Raw genomic sequence first — 18,325 nt, forward strand, 5'->3', positions numbered from 1 at the left:
AAAAACTCGGGAATGGCTTTTAAATAATACACTCTGGCGCCTAAACACCCCTCCACAATTGCCAGACCTTAACCCAATAGAACATTTGTGGGATGAAATCAGCCGCGAAATAAATAAACGAGGAATAAGAAACCGTGAACAACTAAAAAACGCTATTTTAGAAGAGTGGGATAAAATTCCAACATTGACGACCACAAAATTATTAGGATCGATGAAAGCTCGCTTGTTGGAAGTGATTAGGAACATAGGAGGTCCTACAAGTTTTTAAAATTTATAATTCACGTACAATGTGTAAGAATGATTTATTTCTGCAAAGTGTTCACAGACTTTTTTTGCATTCGTTTGGGGTATTGTTTTGTTAAACATTTAATTGTGATATTCCTGCTGAACAAAAATAAAAGATTGAATATAAAATGAAAAACTCTGGTTTCTCTCTATCGAATAGTATATTTCATTTGAAAATAAAAGAAGTTTCTAATAAGTTAATAATAAAAGTAATAAAATTTAGGTTAGTGTTCACAGACTTTTTTGGCCCAGTGTATTTAATTAAAATTGAGTTGAATTTTTTTTTTTCTAATGTATTTGGGAGAAACTTCGTTATCTGTACCACTTTAGATTTTGTTTACATTTGTCTGTGATTCGCTGATAAATGGCTCATATGAGTTTCTTTCAATTACTTACGTACTTATAGTATGTATGATGCATTTACGTAGATCTTAGATCAATTTTTCTAGTAAAATTTGTTTTAGAGCATTCTTTGGAGGACAGAAAGAGTAAGCTTCGCTCAAAGTGTCATTTCAGTTAATGTACAACTTTGCAATATGTATAATTTTCAGAAGAAATAAATAATTTTTTGTAAAAGTTATTATCTTAAGAAAGATAGAGGAAGTCGAATGAATGTTCACACCATGTATATTTGTAATAATCTAGAAAAACTTGACACAATTTTTATGGTTTTTCTTGTGGCGATTTTGTTAAGGAAAAAATATACATATATAAAGAGATTTCTTATATTAAAGAAAAAGACAAAAAAAAAATGCATTCTTGAAATATAATAAGCAAAAACTATTCACTGCAATTAAGTAATTACAAGTCGTCATAGTTATTAAACGTAATTAAATTATTACTGACCAGCTGCATGTTTTCTCCACCAATTATCTGTGTAATTAACAGGAATTATGGAATAAATGGAAAGTAAACAACGAAAGAAATTTATTAATGTGCAATTAAATATCGATATCCTTGCATCGAATTCCTGTTTGGCCGTTTAGTTATCCAGTAGATCCAATATTTAAATCCATAATACATTTATTTGAAACATTTTTCCGTATGAAATATGCGTCAATAAGTAGACTAGGTTTCTGAGATCGATTTTTTTTTGTTATAAAAGCGGCTCCGACTATTTTCATTAATTTTGGAAGGTTATTTCTTCATATAACAAGGTTTATTTGAAACACTCTGTGCTGCCGGAAATGTTGATTTTACGCTGTTCCACTTTGCATGAGGTGAAAGTTAAAATTTTCGTAACAAGTAGTAATGAACCCATGGGTCCTTGGACTGTTTCATCGATTGTAAACAGAAATCGATATAAGAACTGAATTATCTGAGTGAATTAAATAAATAATAAAAGTGAACACTTACATGACTTTTTCTTACTGCACTTTGCGTAATTAAATTTTCTTTAAACTTAGCTGTACGATGCAGAAATCTATCCAGAAAATTTAAACAGTTTCGATCAACCGGTTTTCTTTAAATTTGGAATGCTGGATACAAACTTCATTCTTATTGATATAATGAATGATAAGTCTATAGATTACACTAAAAATAGTAAAAGAAAAGCCCAACATAGCCCAGATTTGCCCTTAATTTTCCCTGACAATTGTTTGAAATAAAAACTAGTTGAACTACAAGCTAAGCACAGAAAAATACCACGTCTTAGGAGTCATTTTTCGAGAGAATCTCTTAAAAGTGAAAGACCCGATTCCTTAATGTGGTCCTTCCCATTTGGCTGATTTAGACTAAAAGTTTTTTGCTGCCTTGGGTATTGATGGCAGTTGATCGAAATACAAAATTTGACATTCGTTTTTTATTTATTCTGTCCACAAACACACTACATAGCATGAATACCTAAATAAATTGAAACGATAGCAATACTTCCTTTTATCTAGTACAGTAAGTGAAAGTAAAAAACACATATGGACCTAAATTATTAATAAATTCCCGGTAATATCTCTCACAAAGTAAAAGAATTCCTGTTTCTCGGAGAGTTGAAGTGGTGGGGAACACCTTGGATAATTCACGGACGGTGAGGTTAAGTTAAATTTTTATTAAAAAACCTTTTCTTTAATTTCTATAAACAGGCATTCCTAAATGACCTTCGTTTTGTTTTTTAAAATTCTGAATAATAAGGTCAACTGCTCAGAAAATCCTTTCAGTCCGGAAATTTCATGTCCTATTCGTCAAATTAGACGCAACTTATGTACATACATATGTATGTTTAATATCTCGCATTTCTCCAGCTGGATTCAGTGTGCAGGAAAGTAATAAGTAATAAAATAATAACAAATTATTGGTTATTTCGTAGTTTATTTTCTGTATTTTTGTACAACTTGGTTGTTTTAACATAAAAAACAACCGGCAAATGAATAAATTAATGTATCAATCAATGATTGATGTGTATATAATTAGTAGTCCCCTACTGTTATTATTTTGCCAGTTATAGTGGTTCACACCAGGTTACTCTTAAAACAGAGATAAGAGAGGTTATTTTTAAAGGAACCTTCCAATTACTTAATTAATAGTGATGGGCAGAACGAGTCCGCGTTTGGAGTCGTTGGATTTGAATCAGTTCCAGGGTTGGAATCGATTCCAACAACTCGTTCACTGATTCCAGTCTGTACTTACCCTATGCATTAGTACAAATGTCACGCATTGTAATTAAATAAATAATTAAAAGTTAGCTTTTCCAGTTAATAACAAAACTATATTTCTTTAACACACATTAAGTAGTTCCCTAATTCCCAATTGATCTGATAAATATAAAATTAACAACGTAACCAAATATTAACAAAAATAGGCTAGTCAAATATAAAAATTAAAGCAACTGCAGTTTTGTCGTTATCTAGCTTGACCACCGGAGTTAACTTGATTCAAGAAGAAAAACGCAAATGGGTAGGAAATTATTCCCATAAAAAAAAATTATAACCCTTCAAACAAAATGATAATTACTCATAAAGAAAGAAATATTTATTTACTATGAATTAATATCAAGCTTTTAAAATATCTTATTATTTTACAAAAAGAAAAAGCTGTGTGCCAAATCTTTAACTTAGCGGCTGGACGCTCTTTCTCTTATCTTCATTGGCGAAAGTTAAATCGTGTACATGTCATGAGGACGATCAAAGTAATACTGAGCTAAAAAATAGTATTACCTAACTGCTTTACTTACTGCTGTATCCCTCCCACTCTATCACCTATTTCACAAACATTCGTCGATTGGAAGTAGGTTTTAGTTAAATATTTGTTTCATTTGAAAACAAAAAACATTATAACGCTTTCTCAAGATGTTTTTAAGTTTTAAAAATTTGTTTTTGTCCATTACTCTTGTAAAATACGAAGAATTTTAAATAAAATATAATATACAAACACAAATGATCTAGAATGCAGGTGGAGTCAGTCGGCGTTGTCATGGTGATGGAACCGTTTAACGACTCCGGTTCCAGCTCCAGCATTTTCTATTGGCTAGATTCAGTGAACGAAAAAATGGAACGAGTCCGGTTTCAAAAGGATTTAAATCACTCCGGATTTGACTCCACCAATTCCAGTGGATTTAACCAATGAAATTGCTGGTGTTGGGCCGGAGTCGTTAAACGGTTCCATCACCATGACAACGCCGACTGACTCCACCTGCACTCTAGATCATTCTGTGTTTGTATATTATATTTTATTCGAAATTCTTCGTATATTATAAGAGTAATGGACAAAAACAAATTTTTAAAAATTAAAAACATCTTGAGAAAGCGTTATAATGTTTTTTGTTTTCAAATGAAACGAATATTAAACTACAACCCATTTCCAATCGACGAATGTTTGTGAAGTAGGTGATAGAGTGGGAGGGATACAGCAGTAAGTAAACCAGTTAGGTAATACTATTTTTTAGCTCAGTATTACTTTGATCGTCGTAATAACATGTACACGATTTAACTTTCGCCAATGAAGATAAGAGAAAGAGCGTCCAGCCGCTAAGTTAAAGATTAAGCACACAGCATTTTCTATATGTAAAATAAAATATTAAATAATAAGTAAAGTAACTACAGCATTGCTTTTTAATTAATGAGATGGGTGTGCCTGGTGTTTCTTTGCAAGGTTCGCTATATTGGGTACGAAATTATTTTTCCTTCGACTCCCTGTCTTAGATCGACCCCTACTTTTGTTTAGAAATTAACAAAATAATAAAATGAATATTATTTTAGAATCGATATTCTAAAAAAACCTTGGAACTTATTTTATTCTTCAAGCATCAGTATTTAAGCTCGCCAGATTTTGTATTTTGGTGTGGATTCCTCTTACAAGTTGGAATGTGTCAGTGAACTTCTACATAGTAGCCTTAAGTGAGTTTTATTTTAGTGTAAACGACTACAGTATTAATTATTTTCATTTTAATTTGCCTCAATTTTTTGGGGCGGGGCGGAATCACTTTTTTTTAAAATAGGGATTTGAATCAACTCGTTCCACCATCGGACTCGTTCCAGTGGAACGAGTCCGCTCTAATAGCCCATCACTATTAATTAAGTAAAATGAGTATTTTTAGGAAGGATGAAGGAACGTGGGCTACACACGGCATTTCTAGTAATTGTGATACTCGTAAAAGTATAAACTTAACATGACGCCAAGTTTTGTTAAAAAAACTGACGAACAACCAGTGAAATTGTAAACTTCGTAAATTCTTAACTGTAAGTATTTTTTTGTTTTTGATATTATTAGGGGATAGAAAACATTTTTATTGTTATTTAGGCCTTGAAAAAGATATATTTGTTGAAATTTTGGCATTATATAGATTCTTTTTTTGTAATAAAACGTAGCTTTTGTTTGATTGAAGCTCATTGTTTAAAAGAATAGTTGAAAATAAAGTTAGGAATAATATGCAACGTTTTTTTATTTTATTATTATTTTGAGAGAACAATGCGCGATATAGTGACTCATAGTTTCGCTAATGTTGATGATTCATCCTTCATTCATATGAATTGAAAGGCCAAGGTAGAAAGTACTTTGCAAGGAATACGTAATCTGTTTTTATTTATTTCCACAAAATAATTGACTTCATTTCCGCTTTTTTAAATAATCAGATATACTTAGATTAGATTACATGTAAATATTCTGTTAAAATTTAATTTATACTTCCGAATTTTATTGAACTTAAGCAACCCCTCTGTCGTCGGGAGGTACATCTAAGAACATTATTTTTAAATATTTGAAAAATCGGTGAGAACACACACAACCTTTTCTCTTACTCCAAGAACTAAGGAAATGTGAAATTGAAAATGTGAGCGTCTTGCTACATAATAATCAGGTTGATTTTATCCTATTTCTATTTCTGACCGGTTTCGTGTGCATCATCAGTTTGGTATGCACATACGCTATTCAAAAGATTCATTCGCTTGTATAAATGAAGTAAAATATTACTTAAAACATATTTGGTGTAATAGTTGTGTGCTATTAAGACGAAAGCAGTCGCACCAAATATACTTCCGACTTTCACTGGAGAACACTCCCATCAGTGTGTGTATACAAAAGTTTCTAAAACACGTGTGAAATGTACTCATGTAGATTGGTATCACTACAGTTCTTTTACCTGTTTCTTACCAACTTTACCAAAACATTTTTGGTTTATAACTTCGCTTGAAGTAAATTGCATACTTTTAATGAATAGTTTCACTGTCCATATTCTTTATCATAGTTATCCTCTAATGTATTTCAAATTATGGCGTCTTAATGATCCATAAGACAAATAGCAAGTAAAATATATTACGTAATTTTATCCCTGATTGTGAGGTATTCTAAATAAAGTTTTATTCGTGTTTCCAAATCAAATTTTGATTCCATTTTAATTGGTGATGCCAAAATTTAAAAATTCACTTCGCTCCAGGTGGCTTAACTTTGATTTGTACACTATTTAAAGTGACTAGTGATTTTTTTTAGAGCTGTTCTTGGAGAACTGAAAGATTCTACGTTACCCTGGAAGGTTTCACATTACAGTGAGTACCCTTATTTAAAGATAATTAGGTAAATAAGAAAAAGTAAAAGATTTGAAGACCAGTTTTAAGGTCGTTGTTGAGAGCTTGCTTGCGTAATTGCTGGATGAGAAACCAGCCGCAACTACATCATTACGTAAAGGTGAAATTATATTCTAGTTCTCACAAACACACGTACACATCGGCTAGCATTAATTTTATCGTGTTTCTTTCTTTATTTTGTCTTCGTTTTGGCGGTCACATTCTTCAGTCTTCTACTTGGGTACGCATTACTCTGCGCACATTTTAGTGTGATTGAAAAATTTTCGGGCACTGAGGAACATAAAGCGGATATTCTCACCCTCTTACTTCCTTTTACCGGCAAGCTGAAAGAGAAGGTGAAAAGTCCATGCTTAAGACTCAGACCCTAATTATAGGTGGGGTGATTCGGGTCAGTTTCAAACCGCCTCTTAGTAAGTCACAACAAAGAAACCTTATAGTAACCTAATATTTTACTAAAAATTGTATCAAATAAGATGTTCATCGTTAGATAATCAGCTTACGTGACGAGTTTAATTGTAAAAGTGGTTTAGTAAATTTCGAACACTAAGAACGTATTTTGTTTAAGTTCTAGTTACGATTGACCATTTAAATTTTAAATTCTAAAAAGCACAACTTTACAGATTCGATTTTTCAAGTTTCTCGTTTCAATGAGTGTTTCTTTAAGCTTGGTTTTACTCATTTAAATCTACAATTTAGGTGTATAACGTTTATTGAAACGTTCTCCACAAAAATTCGTTTTTTAGGATCTTAGATGGCAGAGTAGATGGTGGATATGTTCCCTCTGTCACTTTTATCTTTGTCAGTGTAAAGAGCATGAATTGAATACGATTCTGGAATCCCGAGCCTCAAGAAAATTGCTTGACCGGAAGTGCCGAATTTCCCGAAATGTTATCATAGTTATCATGATTTTTAAGCTTGTTCAACCATTAAAGGCTGTAAAAATTGCAATAATATTAAGAAATACTGATGATATTAGATGAGTATCGATCGAATTCCGAGTACATACGAGTTCTGTAGGTGTCGTTTTTTGAAAACTACTTTTTTGTTTTTTTAATCTAGGGGACTTCAAAAGATTTATTTTCGAAGAAAACCTGTTTCAAACATGTGATACGATTACAGCAATAATAGAGCACCTTCTAAGGGGTCCTCTGAAACAGGTTCATTATCCGAAAATTGAACAGACATCTCAGATAATAAGAGATGACATAGTGGCGATAGGCTGTGCTCTGCTTAATTTAATAACCATAAATTGAAACTTACCGTAATATATACAGAAATAACAGAAGCGCACACCCTGAGACTGCAGAACCAACAGTGGTCGATTGGCATCCTCCAGTTGTGAACATCACCTAACAGTTTCGTAGTTCGAAGGGTTGTTATTTGTTTTAAATTGGTTAAAATGGAAATGATGGACGGCATGTGACATGATTCTTTTTAAATTAAACACTTCGAATTCTGTGCTAATTTCATTTAAATTACACACACAAAAAAAAGAATCAATGTAAATAATTCATTTAATCGAGAATCGTTTCAAAAATTATTAAAACTCTAGGTGTACTTGACTGAACACTGCATACTACTAAAAGTTAAACACAATTGTAAGCACTTCTTCCGGTAAGGCGACATTGCCTCGTAAAGACACCAAAAATAAAGATAACGGTTATTCACCTACAGCGACGTTAACTACAGAATACTGATTAGAAATTACGAGAACGCCCTGTCACTATAAAACAATCAAACAGAATGTCTGTTATTAAATAAGACTTGAGTAACTTTGGAATATTTTTTTTTTAGTCACTTCCCACCTTTCTTTAGTCACGATCGTCGAGTTCCGTTAGCGTTCGTCCATGTTCGATGAGAAGTGAAACGATGCTTAATTAAGGTGTAGCTGGTAACTATTTAAATCATCATTTTTGTTTTTTTGTTCTTGAATTAATTATTATTTTGTTCTTGTACTCAAATTGTACAAGGACATTGCGTGAAGTTTGAGATCTCATCTTAGTTTTGATTAAAACATTTAGTAAAATGTAATCAATAAAAAAGACTGCTGGATAATTTCATTTATAAAGTTGAAACATTCATTCACTTTTACTGTCCTACATTTCAGATTTATTTTTCAAGCTTTATATTTATTATTTTATTTATTTCTTAACACTTTGTGTAAAGCTTTATGCTAGGGGCAGTATGTAACGTACAGTATGCACTGTATGTTGATTTGTTCATTAAATAAAGTAAACAATATTATTAGAAAATTATTTTTAAAGTATCGAAGCATAAATTAGTTTAATAAAACAAAAAATAATTGCTCTAATGATATTACATAATGGAGAATATTTATTAGGGGCGAACTACAAGCAGCAACAACTTCGGTTCCAGTCCCAACATTTACACTGGTTAAATTTCCCGGGATCAGTAGAATCCGGAACGATTTAAATCCTTTTGTGTTCGGACTCGGTCCTTTTTTTTTGCCCGTTCACCGACTCTAGCCAATAGAAATGAACACTATCCACGCCAGTACCACGGAACGAGTCCATTGTCTTGGTAACCAGGACAATGATTTCAACTGCACACTTTATCATTCTACACTTGTATACTGGGGTGTGCTCTGAGGATAGGTGCTTAAAGATTCATGGATACTTATTTTGTGCTTCATTGTTAGGTATGATAAAGGTGGCTGTGGTGTTACCCTTATCTAGATTTGCTGCTAGAATTGTGTAGTCGGGTCGTTTTTTATCTCTATGTCTCTATCTGTTTTTGTTGAAGTCTATCGTTTCGTTAACATAGACTGAATGTGTTCAACTCTACCGTAATATTAATAATTAATTAGTTAAGCCCAGTCAGTGCATATTCCGAGTAAGAGTGATTGTACAATATTGCACTTATAGGGTTACCAGCTACTTATTTGGCACTCCAGTGCTTTTCTGATCCTTTATAGATGATAATTATCCGTAAAACTACCTAAAACAATTACCAAGTAACTGTTAACAACAATTACGAAATAAATTGTAAACAATTCCTTGAGGAATGCACAAATAGCTTAAGACAAATTTATCATGACGAACCGCTCAGCCCCAATGTAGTGATATACAATTGATCAACTAGTTCAAGGTCAATGCTGTTTCAGCAGAAACGACTCAGGAGTTCGTTAAGTTTCCCGAAAAATAATTAGCCTGAAAAACTTATAACAAGGAAATAAACAAAACACTGATTGCATTCGATACACTAGACGAATTCAGAGAGGGTGACCTAGGATGCAAGGTAGGTAACTAATATGAATGATGTATGTAACAATATAAAAAGTTAGCAGGAAAAGATGATTTTCCACTTTCAGAAAATGTTGAAGTTTCAGGGGTTGCGAAGTGTAAAAAAACCTTATTCAGCAACATTTAGGTGCTAGTTATGAACAAAAGGAAATTAAAAGACATTGAATGTATGAGAAAGCAAAATATTTTCTTTTCACTGAAATATCTTGTCATTGACAACATAACGCGTTAACTTATAATCAGATTACAGTCATCTTTGTAATTTATTTAGAATACAGCAGCTGTACTCAGTACCAATTAAAGATGAAAATTCCAACAAAATTAAGAAAAAATACCAATAGTATAATCACTTAGACGCACAATATGCAGGAATGGTATTTCGGTAAGCCTAGCGAAAACATTGGCCATTTCATTTACAGAGCTAGTTGGAAAACATTTTTATTCATGAAAATTCCTTTATTGCTGAAATAATACTAGAAGTTTCTTTATCACTTGCAGAGTGGGTTTTCTTTGAAAACCAGCCGGCTCTTATTGGCTATCTAAGCCCAAGGGAAGTGAGTCAAAGACAATGTGAGGTTGCTATCATACGAGGGTCGTTTGAAAAGTCCGTGCAAAAATAAAAACTACTTAATTATTTGGGGTAAACCTTTTTTATTTTTCAACATAGTCTCCTTTTAGGCTTATACACTTCGTCCAACGCTGCTCTAGTTTGTTGATCCCTTCCGAATAATAGGATTTGTCCAAGTCTGAAAAATAGCCATTCGTTTCTGCAATCACCTCCTAGTTTGAATAAAATCTTTTTCCCGCCAGCCATTTCTTCATATTGGGGAACAAATAGTAGTCCAAGGGAGCCAAGTCTGGAGAATAGGGGGGATGTGAAACGAGTTGGAACCCTATTTCCATTAATTTTGCGACCACAACTGCTGAGGTGTGAGCTGGTGCGTTGTCGTGATGAAAAAGGACTTTTTTGTGGGCCAATCGTGGGCGTTTTTCTTGCAGCTCGGTTTTCAAACGGTCCAATAACGATGAATAATATGCACCTGTAATAGTTTTATCCTTTTCCAGATAGTCGATGAGGATTATTCCTTGCGAATCCCAAAAGACAGTCGCCATAATCTTTCCGGCCGAAGGAACGGTCTTCGCCTTTTTTGGCGCAGATTCCCCCTTGGTAACCCATTGTTTAGATTGTTCTTTGGTCTCAGGAGTGTAGTGATATATCCATGTTTCATCCACAGTGACGAAACGACGCTTAAAGTCCTGCGGATTCTTCTGGAACAGCTGCAAACCGTCCTTGCAACACTTCACACGATTTCGTTTTTGGTCAAGCGTGAGCAATCGCGGCACCCATCTTGCGGATAGCTTTGTCATGTCCAAATGTTGATGCAAAATATTATGTACCCGTTCATTCGAGATGCCCACAGCACTAGCAATCTCACGCACCTTCACTCTTCTGTCATCCATCACCATATCATGGATTTTATCAATAATTTCTGGAGTGGTAACCTCAACAGGGCGTCCAGAACGTTCAGCGTCACTTGTGCCCATATGGCCACTCCGAAAATTTTGAAACCACTTATAAACTGTTCTAATCGAAGGTGCAGAGTCACCATAATGTTTATCAAGCTTCTCTTTAGTCTCCTCAGGCGTTTTGCCTTTCATAAAGTAGTGTTTAATCAACACACGAAATTATTTTTCGTCCATTTTTTGAAAATCACTCGACTTCCTCGATTCAAACGAATGCCAAACACAAAGAAATAGACCGATCTGGCTGAAACTTGGTGTGTGTTCTTCCAAGAGATGCTACTAACTAAACATAACCTCGATACGCGCCAGTAGTGCTATCTCTCTGACTTTGCACGGACTTTTCAAACGACCCTCGTATTTATAACCCACTACTGTTGCACATCAATTTTATTTTGGTTGTTCATACAGCATTTAAGGCCAAGAGGTAAATGAATTAGCAACCTTCCTTGGCCAGTGTAATTCCCATGATTACTCTCAATGAATACCTTAAGGCCATTCATGCCAGCAGTAATTGCAGTGAGCTGCAATCAGACAGGCGAAAAAGTTCCATTATAAGCTAGGTTTTACTCCAAGGCTAAGGAGGCACTGGAACTATGAAGTCTAAGGAGTTCAATTTTGTAAGGATTAAAAAAAAAAAGAACTCTTATAATAAAATTTATTTTTATATATATTCATTTATTATAACATGTACGCATAGACTGATTCATCTAGAATGAAAAATTATAATTTCTGCAAATAATCTAGAAAATAACAGAAATTTAAAAAACTAAACATTTTCTTTTTTTCATACGTCTAAAAACTTTATTTATATAAAGATTTCAAGAGAAATAATAAATTTCCCTTTTTCTCTCTCTATCTATCACAGATACAAATACAACACATTCTTCCTATTTTGTTTTTCTTTATGTTCATCATAAATATATTTGAAAGTAGAAATAAAATGTGTTGAATTTAATAATTAAAAAATTATTTATAAACAAACAAACATGATTCGGGGTAACATTTTGGCATATCAAATTATAGGGAGAGTCCATCTTCATTTAGGTACACAAAAAAAAAAAAACTTTACAAGAGGTGAAACAATGTAATGTTCAACTGAGTCGACAATACATTATTTAAAAGAAGATGTATAGATAAGTTTACTAGACCGGTTTGATGATTGGTGATTTTTATTGATATTAGGAGTTTCTGTTTAATGATGATAAAAACACTGATTTTGAGCTCTCAAACAACTTTCTCTTACTTTTAAATTTCTTGGGGAGGAAAAACCAAGACCTGTAAGCTTTACCCAAGAGTCACTCTCCAGAATTAAGAGTCTGATTAAACGGACAGGTCTGGAGGGTGAGCTTTAGAGTGAGGGGAGCCACAATAGATCCCAAAAGGGGTCGCAGTGGCGTAGGCCGCCCTATTAGAATCTTAATCTTACTTTTTAAATTTACAATTTCATTGATAAATTGATGTAAATATTGAGGAAAAAAGATTGAAAACTCGTAGCACATTGAAAGAATGTGTAGGTAGGAGTCTCAGCACTCCCAGTAGAATGTGGAAATGGACATCTAGGAGATGTCTAGAAGGAGAGCAAGATCGAGGGCTCAGGTGTTTGGATGATGTGGAGTCGGAGTCTTGGAATCATCAACTGGAGGAGAGACTTGACTGCGAAAGCTAAGGTCCTCCTCCTTTTTTCCCCCCATGGACCCGCAGCATCGTTAGAAGAATTTACAAATTTTCTGAAATTCTTCATAATTTACGCTCGCGCCATAAAGCACACTTCAGTTAATTGGCTGGCTATACATGCAATCCCAGCACCCACGCTGTGAAAACCAATGGTTTTACTATTATAAGTACCTCTTTAAACCAATTTTTGTAAACAAACCAATTGCTAGGGTCCGGGAACTAGAAAAGGACAGAAACAGTAAAATCCAAAAGTTCAGAACTCGCATGTAAATTTCTAGCAATATCTAGTAAACTTTTCGATACTCCTACAATAAAATCCTTTAATGATAGGAGGGGGAACAAAATTATATAATAATAAAACAAGAAATAGTAATTATACAATGTAAACTATACAACAAATGCAAAATAAAAGCACCCTATAAAAAATACTTGACACTTTTTTTTTTCTTTTACATTGTAACTAACAATATTAAAACGCCAATCAACTAAAAAGGAGAAAAAAATCAACAAAAAGCTGTATCATACAATCAATAATAATTATAAAAAAAAAATATCTCTATTTACAACAAAATTTTTAACATCACTTTTTTTTGTATTATATAAGTATTTATACAGTTTTATTTCATTTTTTTGTTTCTGTTTTTTATAACTTAGCTGAAATATTGTTTTTTGTTTTATATAAATATAATATTTATATAAAGGTTACACATTTAATTATTTATATATATATTCTCAATTTTATTTACAGTTTAATAAATTTTAATACACAAAATAATTTCATTTACTTCTTAAACTCTCAATAAGAAAAAAAAAAAATGCAATCAAAATTACATATTTTTATTTTATTTCTTTAAAATTGTATGTAAAATGGCAGAGGGAAAGATTTTATTAAAATCAGTAATGAGTGTTATTTGAATGATGAATTGCTCTCTTCCGGAGAGATGAAATTCCCTTCAATAAAAAAATATATAATAATAGTAATATGGCGTTAACGTAAAGTTGTCGATGCGCCGGAAAAAATAAATAAATAAAAAAATGAATAAAAATTCGGAAAGATGACTTCATAGACGGATTTTAAAAAGAGGGAAGCAAAGTGCGGGCTTGACGAACTGATTCTGGTACAGAAATCGAAAAAGGTTTCAAAATGTCGGCACGTGAGATAATCGCCTCACCAGCGGTTGTAAGTAACCCTTTTGTAAAAAGAAGGGCTTGCTGTCAAGAATGAACCTTGTAAAATCTTACCAAAATGTCAGGCGGATGTTAACCAGTGTATATACTCGTAAGTTTATGAAAGTCTGCTAAAAAAAAAAAAAAAAAAAAAAAAAAACCTTTAATGTAAGCACCCAATTTAAAAGTACCTTACAGAATCTTCTGCATTTATTGGGTAGGATAGGTGACAAAGCTCCACAACCAACGGTGGAAGATAAAAGAGAAGACACACAGGATGTCAAGAATCTTTTAAGCTACTAGACCACAGCTCCCCTCAAAAAATAAAAAAAAAAGAAATAAGCTCTCCAATGATGAAAAGCTTTCAAAATTAATTTAAAAAGTAGAAAACTATGTTCTATTCAACAATAACATAGAGATCAATCTTTATAAATACATTTTCTAAAACAAAGAGAATGTATTACACCCCTCCGCCATCAATGATTTACAGTTCAAGCTCGATGTATCTTTTTTTTTTTTTACAAATAATAAAAATTAAACTAATTTTCCAATAATTTTCAACACATATAATAGTGATAATATTCCAATAAAAAATACTCTATATTCTTGGCACCTATATCACAATTTATAGATATATTTCTTTATTTTTTCAAATAATTTATATTATTCTATTTGCTTTTGAAAGTGAAAATAAATCTTAAAATATTTATTTAGCTTCGCGCGATCTCTTCACAATTGCCTTACTTATTAAACAAATAAATTATTTACAACAAATATAAATATGGAAAAGAACATCCCCACTAAAACAAATAATTCTTGCTTCATCTGCTTTTTTTAACAGATATATTTATATTGATCTGCAATTACTTTATTGTTTTTTAACATGGCTACAATACGCACGACCATAAAATGTTATAAAAGAGAAATATTAAATTAAAAGAAAATATGATAAAAAATCGAAGGAGAAAGATATCGGTTTATTTTAAGAATTGAATCATGAAATTAGTAATTGGAACTGCTAAGAGCTCATTTGATCGGTAAAAAAAAACTATTATTATTTCTCTTGTATGTTTATAAATATTACTTTCTAGAAATAATACGAGAAAAAGTGTTTTTACTCGTGATCGTCTTTTTTGTTACTCCGGAAACATATGTATGTTTTTGTTGTTATAACAAAACAAAAAAAAAAAATCTATTTTGAACACTTACAGGACTAAAAGACTTCCTATTACTTTAATTTTCTAAATTTTTCTTCAAACTTCGCGAGTTTTCACTGTAGACGGTGGAAAGTAAAATATAAGTTTGACATAGCTTCATCCTAAGCACTACGCATACGGATAGCAGCACTATTACCTTCCGGAACACATTAATCATGTGACAAAATAGGTTATTTATTATTATTCCTAAAATTTCGTGTATTTCATGTCACATGGTTAAAATATCGTAAAATTACATTGCTTCTTTCATCATTGGTATTGAGGCATAAGCAATTTAGAAAATAATATTTGTTGGAAAATAAAATATTTTAATCAAACAAGTTTTTTTTTTATTCATCCGAAATTCCATTCCCTCTCAAACAAAAATAACCTTTTCAGGTAATGAAAACAGATTTATTACCCAAAAGCTGTTTTTAAAGAAATCAGCAATCTGTACGTAATTTTCTTTTCCACAACCCCACCCGTCCTAAAATGGTGTGGTAAACATAAAGCCGAAGTCTTCGTAGTCATTATTATTACAGCAAGAAAGAGTCTTGTGAGGAGGGTTCTTACTAGATTTTGTTTTCCACCCCACTTAAAAAATCAATAAATAATTTAATAGAAGGATTACAAACCTTTAAAAGTTAATCACAACATGTTCTGCCAATAAAACTGTTCCTGCATAATATTTAAATTTATAACAAAAGCATATACCATACCAATCATAGAACAAAACAAGCAACAATAATATTTAAATTACAAGTACAAATTTACGTGACATTCAAAGTAAATAAAACCAATTTAATACGAAATTTGGATCCCGCTAGCTTTAAATATGACACACTTTAGAAAAAAAGGTATTTTGTTTCTAAAAATGAACTGTTATATTTTTGTTTAAATTAAACAGAGTGATTATTTAAAAAAAAAAAAAAAAATTAACTTAAGGATTATTCCTCTTTATTTGGTGATATGAAAAGTAGTGACCTTTGTGGCTAAACAAACAAAAGTGAACATGCGAAATTAAGAAGCTGTAGTAACGTGGCAAATAGATGTATATCTGCAGTATTTCACAAAAACAAAACTTAAAAAAAGGGTAAATTTTATTTATTTTTCCACTATTGTGAAGATTATTATTAGAGCAAAGTCAACAATTCTACTTAAATTTACTTATATTGTATATATATTATATAATAGAATATAGGATTCACTTTTGTCTAACTTCACTGTATTTCTATCGAAATTTCTCTCTCAAAAAACTTTTCGAATGGTGGTTTAAACATTAAGAAGCAGAAAAAAAAAAACGAATCTCGGTTATCGTAGATTAAAAATCAAAACTAACAAATTTACATGTAGTTTTTGAAAATCGCCAAATCAATGCCGATAGTGAAATTTTACAAGATGGGTTTTACTTTTTGACTTCCTGTTCACAGAACTACTTGAGAAGAAACTTCTGCAGACCATCGAAAAAAAGAGGTTACAGAGTTCCTTTACCAGTCGAAAATAGAGGCCGAATCGAATAAATCAACGATTTCCCAGTATGTTAGTTGTTGACGATTGTTAAGTCAAGTGGAAGTAATAGTTTTTTTTTACTACTCTACGTTTGAGGTGGGGTTGCTGTGTACTACGATCGATCAATATACTGTTTGTCTTGTATTGCCCTGTTGGTGGCTAATGAAGCTTCTAGATAGCGTTCGAGGCTTAGCTTTCTCAGCTATGTGCTCTTAGCACGGCAACAGTGCCGTGAAATACGTAAGCATACGAAGCCAATTTTCGCTCAGACCAAAACAAGCCACTTTGGTGGTGGTGATCTTATCCGATTAGAAAGGCCCAGACAGACTGAAAGCTGTCTCATCCCCCAGGAAGGAAACCCCCCTAAAGCTAGCTTAGCACGGTTGACCTGTTCCCTCAAATTACTAAGCTTCTCCTTGAACGACATATCCCTTTTCCCAACAAAAGTTTCAAAAGGAGTACAAATTTTAAATAATTTCTCCTAACAAGATAATTAAAAGGTTTTCGCAGAAAAAAAGAACATTTATTACTTTTAGAAGCAAACAAAAATGTAATAATAATATTTCATTTTAGAGCGTAGATCAAGAACTCTATCCAAAGTGAATATTTAAAAAATAAACTCTGTAGATCAAGTCCTATTTTTTAAAAGGCAAAACTCAAAAGGACAGGGACTCAATTTTATACAGTTTCTTCTTATCTAGGTCAAATTTTTTGTGCGCCTTTTACTTCTTTCAGAACCCGTACACTTCAAAATAAAGATTGAACGATACTACACACAAAAAAAAAATTGTTTCTTTCATTCCTTTCTTATCCTGCAGGATAATTTATTTTTAGGCCGCTAAAAAGTTAATAATTTTCAGTTGCTTAACAATTACTGGACTATAATTCAATTACAGCTATATAAATTTTTGTCTTCTTAATAAAATTTTTGTTTTTTGTGACCAATTTACATTTACGAGTTTTTTTGTTTTTTGTTTTTTTTAAAGGGAGGTCGACTAAAACTAATTCACAATCTAATTAGTGCCTAAATCTAATATTATTAGCATCATCGTAGTATATTTTAATAACAAACTTACGATTAGATATAATATGATAGGAGCTAAAGCGGACCCATATGGTGTTGCTGCAGTTGTGTACTATGATTAGTATTGAATTGGAACATAATTGGCCTGTGGCTATTAAAAGTAAATAATGGTCTAGGTGGTAATCGTGGCGTTTCTACTAACGACTGTCTACTGCTGGGAAGCGGTGGGTCGCTATGATGTCGTGGAAAAGTTCCACAATGAGAGTGCACGCTGGAGACCGATGATGTTCTCACTGCAACAAAGAATAAATTAATTAATTAAAAAGACGATTAAAAAGGTAGGTGTAAGCAGAGTGTCATCAGGTTTTGGAATAATGCACAAGATTGTTCTTAATCTATTTCTGAAAGAAGTATCCGATAATTAAGATACGATTGTGGAGAAGATTCAAGATGTTGAAATATACTCATTTTCCTCCCTATAAGGTTAGTAAGAACTAAGTCATAATCGGTACTCTTACCGAAACTTAGCCCAATCAAACTCTGTAATTCAACAATCGATAGAAATATCAATAATAAAGAACCAATAATCCCCTGCCGTAATGTTCAGCACTTTGAGAAATGAGCTCAATTAAAGTAAATTTTTTATTCTACAACTGAGACAAATAACTACGATTA

General features: G+C 32.3%; 2 protein-coding genes and 1 long non-coding RNA gene across 4 annotated transcripts in view; 1 reads left to right on the forward strand and 2 right to left on the reverse strand.

The window, feature by feature from the left end:
• Positions 1-8,059, reverse strand: part of Rcd6 (Reduction in Cnn dots 6) — a 16,631-nt gene extending 8,572 nt beyond the window's left edge. The window contains exon 1 of the mRNA XM_074116707.1: positions 7,554-8,059. Coding sequence (XP_073972808.1) covers positions 7,554-7,712 — 159 coding nt within the window. The 5' untranslated portion in view covers positions 7,713-8,059. The remainder of the gene's footprint in view (positions 1-7,553) is intronic.
• The window catches only part of LOC141448364 (uncharacterized), a 17,434-nt gene continuing 1,910 nt past the window's right edge, over positions 2,802-18,325 (forward strand). Inside the window, exons 1-4 of one of the 2 annotated variants that reach the window (XR_012454977.1) lie at positions 2,802-4,952; positions 6,199-6,254; positions 9,421-9,551; positions 11,489-12,217. This is a non-coding gene — a long non-coding RNA (uncharacterized lncRNA). Of the gene's footprint in view, positions 4,953-6,198; positions 6,255-9,420; positions 9,552-11,488; positions 12,218-18,325 lie in introns of those variants that run through there. The other variant, XR_012454976.1, reaches the window with a different exon arrangement.
• The window catches only part of Sos (Son of sevenless guanine nucleotide exchange factor), a 21,904-nt gene continuing 15,300 nt past the window's right edge, over positions 11,722-18,325 (reverse strand). Inside the window, exon 24 of the mRNA XM_074116689.1 lies at positions 11,722-17,943. Within this exon, the coding sequence (XP_073972790.1) occupies positions 17,726-17,943 (218 nt within the window). The 3' untranslated portion in view covers positions 11,722-17,725. The remainder of the gene's footprint in view (positions 17,944-18,325) is intronic.

Source organism: Rhodnius prolixus, unplaced genomic scaffold, assembly GCF_049639745.1.
Source record: "Rhodnius prolixus isolate KJV_2025 unplaced genomic scaffold, Rpr scaffold_19, whole genome shotgun sequence".
Taxonomy (NCBI): Eukaryota; Metazoa; Arthropoda; class Insecta; order Hemiptera; family Reduviidae; genus Rhodnius; species Rhodnius prolixus.